General features: G+C 37.5%; 1 protein-coding gene across 1 annotated transcript; it reads left to right on the top strand.

The window, feature by feature from the left end:
• The first annotated feature begins 2,589 nt into the window (after positions 1 to 2,589).
• Positions 2,590 to 7,168, top strand: LOC130097073 (uncharacterized). Its single transcript, XM_056263726.1, has 5 exons — positions 2,590 to 2,757; positions 2,835 to 4,827; positions 5,046 to 5,096; positions 6,359 to 6,442; positions 6,689 to 7,168. Exons 1-5 carry the CDS (start codon positions 2,590 to 2,592, stop codon positions 6,904 to 6,906), a joined length of 2,514 nt encoding a protein of 837 aa, XP_056119701.1. The 3' UTR covers positions 6,907 to 7,168.
• Positions 7,169 to 8,280: the final 1,112 nt, after the last annotated feature.

Below are 8,280 nucleotides of genomic sequence, written 5' to 3' on the forward strand. Positions count from 1 at the left end.
ATTTCGGTCAATATTCGATTTAAAATGCTAAGAATCGAATAATTTGCGATTCTATATCGATTCAGTGCTTTAAAACATAAAAACAGTCATTAAATGACTACATGCGCGAATTAATGAGGCGTTGTGTGGCGTCATTTCGCGTCCTCACAGCTCTCACATACTCGCTGCACTCTTACCATCTTTCACTGGATTTCGCTCGCGCTCGGTCCCATATAGCTCTCATCTACAGATTTTTGAGCAGTCCATGTTTGAGCTCTCCTCAGGACAGCCATTGGTGTTCACATGAGCAGATGACAGCTCTCTATCGAGAAAGCAAGCCATTGATAAAGCTGCCATATCATTGCGCGGTCACTGCTATGAAACAACGCGTTCGTTGCGTGGAAACGTCACCGTTATTTTCTTTAAGTTAAGATACTGAAGTTTTACGGAAATGGGTCATACCCGTCCTGAGCAGTTAAAGTAAAACCCCACTTATTCAAGGGTGCGCATTTATTACATGGAAAGAGAAAACGTATAATAGGTGTCTAAAATGTAGGCTACACCGATTAATCATGAATGATGAATGAAATGTTACTTAATGTCGTTAAACTGAACTGATGACATATCTACAACATTAATTACACTGAAATAAGAGCGCGTGGTTTATCCATCAATCAGATGCGCATTAAAGTTGCATTCGTAATCGTTAATATAGCACAAGTAGACAGCCGGCGCGTTTCCTTTCAGAATCACAAGGAAAATGTTCAGTCGGATAAAGAGAAAACAAAGAGTAGCTATTCCATGAGGAAACGTTAGTTAAGGTTTAGTTGGGAAAGTTCATGGTATTTTTAGTCTCACAATGGAAGGATGTTTAATGTAGGAACACTTTAAGGTTGTGTATTCATTCCTACAAAATAGTTAGCGTGATGAACTATACTTTTAAAGCCTTTTTAAATCTTGGTTTACATTTTTACAAATGCTAATTTATAGGCTTTGGAAATATTTTTTATAAGAATAGATTCATTAAAAACTAACATGAACTAACGTTAACAATAGACAAAATGTCGTTGTTTTTTTTTCTTTCTTTTTGTTCCCACTCTCTGACCCCCGAAGGCAGCTGTATAATTCACACCCTGACTAAGACCCATTGGGGGAAGCATTTAAATAATCCTATGAATGCATATAAAAAATTAAGAATCGAATCGAATTAATCGAATCGCATCGAATTTTAATGTGAATCGCATCGAATCAAATCTTTCTGAATTTGCAAAAATCGTTCTTGAATCGAATCGAAAACCTATGAATCGTGAATCGAATCGATTCGCTGCCTACCCAAAGATTCACAGCCCTAGTAATCAATTATAACTAATTTTTTTTAACTCTTTTATTATAGGCTATTTGCAAGGATGATGAAGACATGACGACCATAAAGAACTGCTCTGGGGATTCTGTAACAACTGCTGGTGTTTCACGACGTACAGTTGAGGTACATATATATTTAATATCTGTCTTTCTCTCTGTCTGTCCATCTCTCTCTATCAGTCTGTCTGTCTATCTCTCTATCCGTCTCTCTATCCGTCTGTCTGTGTATCCATCTGTCTGTCTATCCATCTGTCTGTCTATACATCTCTAAGTCTGTCTATCCATCTTTCTATCTGTCTGTCTATCCATCGCTCTGTCTATCCATCGCTCTGTCTGTCTATCCATCTCTCTATCAGTTTGTCTGTCTGTCTATCCATCGCTCTGTCTGTCTCCATCTCTCTATCAGTTTGTCTGTCTGTCTATCCATCTCTCTGTCTGTCCATCTCTCTATCAGTCTGTCTGTCCATCTATTATATTTGGTCTTGACTCTTACACAGTTTCTAGTGTATTGTACTTAGTGGGGACCTGTAGTGTCTCAGGAATGCCATATAAACCCCTCTGTGATACACACACACACACTTCCTACAGGTTTAGCGTAGTGGGGACCTTGTCTGATGAGTAATCAATTATAACTAATTTTTTTTAACTCTTTTATTATAGGCTATTTGCAAGGATGATGAAGACATGACCATAAAGAACTGCTCTGGGGATTCTGTAACAACTGCTGGTGTTTCACGACGTACAGTTGAGGTACAAAAATGCCAGTTAGATATTAGTTATCATAATGTAAAGTAAGCCCGTCATTGTTGGTAAATAAACCCTGACATGATCAGGACCCTTAAAGTGGAGTTGTCTTATGTTAGCTACTTGTCAAATACATGACCATGATTTGTTTTTGAAATTCTTTATGTTATGGTGCTTCAAGAAAGTCTTCAATAATTTGCCCTAAACTGTTAGGACAGGTTTTCACTTTCTTTCTTTTTTTCTTAACAGCCTTTGGTTGATTACTCAGACAGTGAAGATGACATTTTGTGTTCTAAAATTATGACACCTTATAAACAGGTATTTATTTTTCATTGGTACTACCATTTCTGTTTAATTGCCTCATACTTCAAAAGCAGTCTTTTTTGAAAAGCTGCATACTATTGTATTTTTCATTATATGATAAACATAGTCCTATAAGCATATATTTTCCTAGTTTATTTGAAGACTTGTCATTCTGACGTTTGTCTGTTTTGTCTTTCTTAGATGAGACCTGCAACTCATGAGGACTCAGATCTTTTTTACTCTGAAAATTCCAGTGTAGATGACAGTACAGACATTAAAGATGACATCAGACAAAAACCTACACCATTTGCAATGAGTGAACAACGTTCCACTTGTGCCACAACATTCAAAAGAGCAAAAAACACCATAGTAAGTGTTTATTTTATTATTTATTAATTAATCTATGACAGAGAATTAACTGAACTGGATGGTTATTGTCTTTCAAGGCTAGAAGGAAGATTGCTGAGCACTCAGAGGTTTTTGATTCGAGCGAAGATGAGTTATCTGAAGTCAGTGAGGAAGAGTACATTCCTGACACATCACAAGAGAGTAGCGCATCAGATAGTAGCACAAGCCTTACTGTTTCACCTAAAGGTAAAGGAAAGCTCCAGACTATTCCAGTCCAGTGCAGTTCAGCTGAGAACAGAAGTACAAACTACAATCCTCAAAGCAGCTGTGACTTGGGGAGCTTCCAGAGCCATGGCGCAGCCTCATTTCCTGACAGCACAAGTTCAGTGATTATCCCAGCTATCATTAAAAAGAGGGATGGACTGAGAATGTATAGCAAGAGACAACATTGCTTTTTTTGTGACCGGGCTTTTACAAAAATTGCTAGACACCTAGAGCGCAAGCATAGCAATGAAGTAGAGGTAGCAAAGGCTCTAAGTCATCCAAAGGGCTCCAAACAAAGGAGAATGCAGCTTGAGTATCTACGCAACAAAGGTAACTTTGCTTACAATGCTACTGTTATTAATACAGGCTCAGGACAGATGATTCCACGGAAACTGCCTAAAAAGACTTTGGATGGAGAAAAATTTATGCATTGCATTTACTGCCAAGGACTCTTCTTAAAGAAAACCCTGTGGCGACATGTGAAAGTTTGCAAATTCAAGCCTTCTGACGTGAAACCCAAACCTGGAAAAACCCGTGTGCAGGCTCTTTGTAGCTTTGCACAGCCTCCCCCACCAGGAGTAACTCATGGTGTTTGGAAGCTGTTAAATGCTATGAACCAAGACCAAGTGGCACTTGAAGCCAGAAATGACTGGTGCATTTTAGAGCTTGGAAAGCATCTTTACAACAAGTATGGATCAAGAGTTAAAATGCATGAATACATCCGTCAAAAGATGAGAGAGCTTGGAAGACTCCTTATATGTACTAGAGAGGTAACACCCCTTACATCTATTAAAGAGCTCATCCATCCCACAAACTTTATGCATGCCGTTAATGCAGTTAAAAGAACAGCTGGATACATTGAAGAGACCAATATATATGAAAAGGCTAGTGTTGCTGTGAAACTTGGACATAGTCTGAACAAAATCGCAATGCTTATTGAGAGCCATTCTACCATCAATGGAGACAAAGCAAGTGCAGAATTTGCGAGCAGCTTCCAACAGCTGTATCAAACCCGATGGCCCGAGTACATTTCTTCAACAGCCCGGCGTACAATGGAAGAAGCCAAGTGGAACTGCCCACATTTGCTCCCGTTCACTGAAGATGTTAAACGTCTCCATGTTTATCTTGATGAGCAAGAGAAAATTTACCGCAAACTTTTGTCAACACAGCCATCATCTCAGCATTGGTCAAAATTGGCCAAGGTTATATTGACTCAGGTTATGCTTTTTAATCGTAGGCGAGAAGGGGAAGTGTCACAAATGCCTTTGTCCGCATACACCTCCAGCAACCAATCAGAAGCTCATCCGGATATTAGCATGGCCCTCACAGAGTTGGAAATTAAGCTGTGTCAATACTTCAAGCGTATAGAGATCAGAGGCAAAAGAGGCAGAAAGGTTCCAGTGCTTGTTACTCCTTCAATGCAAGAGTCGATCAGCCTGCTAATTAAAAACCGGAGCAAGTGTGGAGTACTGAATGAGAACCCCTTTCTCTTCGCACGTCCGTCTGCAATGACCTTTTTCAGAGGCTCTGACTGCATCCGTGAATTTGCAGGTGCATGCAATGCTAAGAATCCTCAAACTCTAACTTCCACCAAGTTGAGGAAACAGATTGGTACCCTCTCTGAAGTTTTAAATTTGAGTAACACTGAGCTCGATCAGCTGGCTGACTTCTTAGGCCATGATATTAGGATACATCGTCAGTTTTACCGCTTGCCTGAGGGGACCCTTCAGCTGGCCAAAATGAGCAAAATTCTTCTGGCCCTCGAAAAAGGACGCTTGGCAGACTTTAAAGGGAAAAATCTTGATGAAATCATCATTGATCCAGAAGGTACTATACACTGTACTTTACTTTTGATCTGAACTTAATTTAGAGATATTGGTTCTGTTTTTTGTTTTTTTATTCTGTAAAAGTTTACACAAATTGTAATAGGGTTTTGGGAATGCTTTGGAATAGCATGCATGTATTACCTTGTGTTTTTGAAATTTAAATTTTATTTTAAATTTAAATGAAAGTTAAATGATTCATTTTCTGTTTTCTACCCTTAGAGAACGTTACAGTGGACAGTGATTTAGAGGAGTCTACTTCCAATCCGAAAGGTAACAATTTCATTTAGCCAGTTTGTTCCAATTTATGTCCAGTTTAATTTTAAATTATGTTGTTTCTAGGGATGGCAAATTGGTTTGAAATGTGTGGTACATCTTTAGATTCTTTTTCTCACTTTCTACTCTGACTACATGCACAAGTTACTTTAGCATGTTGCTTGGGCATTTCCAGTTTAGTTTTTTCCCTCGTGGTTTGCGCATGAGCCCGCACGCACCTCAAAACACTATTGCCAACTTCTAAAGCCTGCTCAAAGTTGCTATATGTTGTTAAATGGCGTCCTAAGCTAATTAGCATAATCATTACATAATTTATATATTAATATTTGTCAAAATACAACACCAATTGAGATTGAGAGAGCGGCTTTATTCGCTAGACTTAAACCTAAAAAATACTCCTGTATATATGGTGTATTTGGAAAATGCAGTGTTTTAAAATTATCATTCTGCTTTTTATGCTCAAAATACAGATTTATGTGTTTTTATCAACCAGTATAGCTATTTTCCTTAACACGCCCATCTTGGTTTTGGTACTGGAATGTAGTCACAACTCGGGTATGATGTAATTCTCAGGTCCGAAATCTGATTTTCGAAGTAAAAATGCAGCATTACAGTTGTTTCTGTCACCTTTTCTCCTGACAAAATTAAAAAGTAATGGCTATATTTTCCAGCCACTGAATGATATAGACTTTTCCAGATTCTGACTAAGCTAGCTTGCTGCAATAGTGACGTCACATGCATGCAATGATTACAAATGTGAATAGGGATGATTGGATTGTTACATTTGTAGCAATTGTGACTTTTTGGATGGTGACTAATTACTAATAAAAGTTCCGTAATATTAGTTACCAGAGAAAGTAATTGTATTACTGTGCATTGCAAGTACTACAAGTTTGATCCCCCATGGGTTAGAAGAAAGTTTAAATAACTGATTAAAAAAAGATTACAAAATCCTATTTTTATTCCAGTCCTCAGGACACACCTCCCAGAATATTTTAGATGACTCCCTAATTAAACACTAAGAAGTTGATAAGTTGAATCAGGTGTTTTAAATCGTGAGACATCTAAAATGTCTCAATTCTTGTAGGTGGGTCCCCAGGACTGAAGTTGAGAAACATTGCACTTTGTGTTCTTGAGTTATTTTCGTTGCACTTAAAACAGCACTGATAAAAAATAATAACTGATGAGGGGTAGGGTAGCTTTATCAGTTTAATTAAGATATGTGTTAATACTCAGACTTGCATCATTTTTACTTCCAGAGTGCACTACAGTATCATCACCACAGCACACTGAATGTGAAGACAGCACACTTCCAGTAAACCCAGTGTCCAAAAAAAAGAGAGGTATGTTGATTTCCACTGATTGATGGTTGAAATGTTCTCCAGTTACATCAGGTTTCTATTTACAACATGATTTTTGAAGCATTTCAATATTCTAACTATGGAAGATTATTGAGATTATTTCTAACAATGAATGTCTCGAGCTGATCTCAAGGATCTGTATCTTGGACCGATTAAGCATTTAAGAAACAACTTCTTGCTAGTGAAATGCTAAGGTATATGATGTAGGCCTAATTGTTCCCCCTACAGGTCACATCAAAAGGACAGCCTGGAACAAAAATGAAATCCATGCGGTAGAGAAACACATGATGAGATTTATAAAGAACCGCAAAGTTCCAGGGAAGGCAGACTGCGTAAGGTGTTTGGAAGCTGAACCATCTGCTCTAAAACATAGAGAATGGTCAGCTCTCAAGTTTTATATCAAAAATCGAATCTCCGCTCTGCAAAGAAAAGATGTAGCACACTAATATTGACACCATGTTGAGTGTTCGTCACCAGGTAATATCTTAATCTTGCCTAAATGAATTTGTTGATTCAGTTCTTTTACAAATGTTTTTAAAGTGTTTCAAATAACTTTTATACTGCAGTTAATGATTTGTTTTTTTTTAGCCAGTTTTCATCATCAACTTTTTTAAATGCCAAATGTTTACTATAAACGCAGGCATGCAAAAGTTTCATGCTGAAGTTTCTTTACTTATTGACGATACGTTTTGAGAAACGGTTTAGAAGGGTTTTGTGAATTAATATGAACACAAGCATGGAATAGTCTTATGCTAGATCTATTTGTTGACTGACATTTGGTGCAAGTTTTGAAAAAATGTTAACATTACATGTCACAAATATTTATATATACACACATGTACATGTCTGTGTATGTATGTTTGTGTGTATGTATGTAGGTTATACTTTTAGAAGTAAAAACATTTAATGTTGCTTTGTTGGAAATGGAACCCTGATATAATCTATAAATAAATAAGAGTTCAAAAAAGTAGATTCTCTTTTTACACTGCTTTTTAAAAAGTGCCTTTTAAAAATTGTGTTACTGAGGCCTTCTCAAAATGAATTGATACAAGGATAAAAGTAGCTATGTACATTTGATCCCCACAATGACTAAAAACTAGTTTGGTGTGTGTACATTTGATCCCCACAATGACTAAAAACTAGTTTGGTGTGTGTACATTTGATCCCCACAATGACTAAAAACTAGTTTGGTGTGTGTACATTTGATCCCCACAATGACTAAAAACTAGTTTGGTGTGTGTACATTTGATCCCCACAATGACTAAAAACTAGTTTGGTGTGTGTACATTTGATCCCCACAATGACTAAAAACTAGTTTGGTGTGTGTACATTTGATCCCCACAATGACTAAAAACTAGTTTGGTGTGTGTACATTTGATCCCCACAATGACTAAAAACTAGTTTGGTGTGTGTACATTTGATCCCCACAATGACTAAAAACCAGTTGTGTGTGTTGGCGGACCTCAGATTTACACAATACCTGAAATGACCCCACAAGTAGCCACTGTGTCATGTTTCAAAATTTTATAGCAAAATATTTGTAATCTGAAAGGACATTTTCTAAACTGATATTGTATTAGTTGTCATAGTATTTTTTTTAGGTCTTAAAGTTCATTAGAAAGGGTGGTCCTCATTATGTAGCATTTCTGACAGGTGACCCCCACAATGCATAAAAACAAGTGTGTGTGTGTGTGTGTGTGTGTGTGTGTGTGTGTGTGTGTGTGTGTGTGTGTGTGTGTGTGTGTGTGTGTGTGTGTGTGTGTGTGTGTGTGTGTGTGTGTGTGTGTGTGTGTGTGTGTGTGTGTGTGTGTGTGTGTGTG

Source organism: Rhinichthys klamathensis, unplaced genomic scaffold, assembly GCF_029890125.1.
Source record: "Rhinichthys klamathensis goyatoka isolate OS25496 unplaced genomic scaffold, OSU_Roscu_1.1 h1tg000209l_1, whole genome shotgun sequence".
Taxonomy (NCBI): Eukaryota; Metazoa; Chordata; class Actinopteri; order Cypriniformes; family Leuciscidae; genus Rhinichthys; species Rhinichthys klamathensis.

Coding starts and splice junctions, on each gene's coding strand:
- LOC130097073 (XM_056263726.1), top strand. CDS start 2,590: ATGAGACCTGCAACTCATGAGGACTCAGATCTTTTTTACTCTGAAAAT. Junction 2,758..2,834: donor AAAGAGCAAAAAACACCATA/GTAAGTGTTTAT, acceptor TTGTCTTTCAAG/GCTAGAAGGAAGATTGCTGA. Junction 6,443..6,688: donor AGTGTCCAAAAAAAAGAGAG/GTATGTTGATTT, acceptor TTCCCCCTACAG/GTCACATCAAAAGGACAGCC.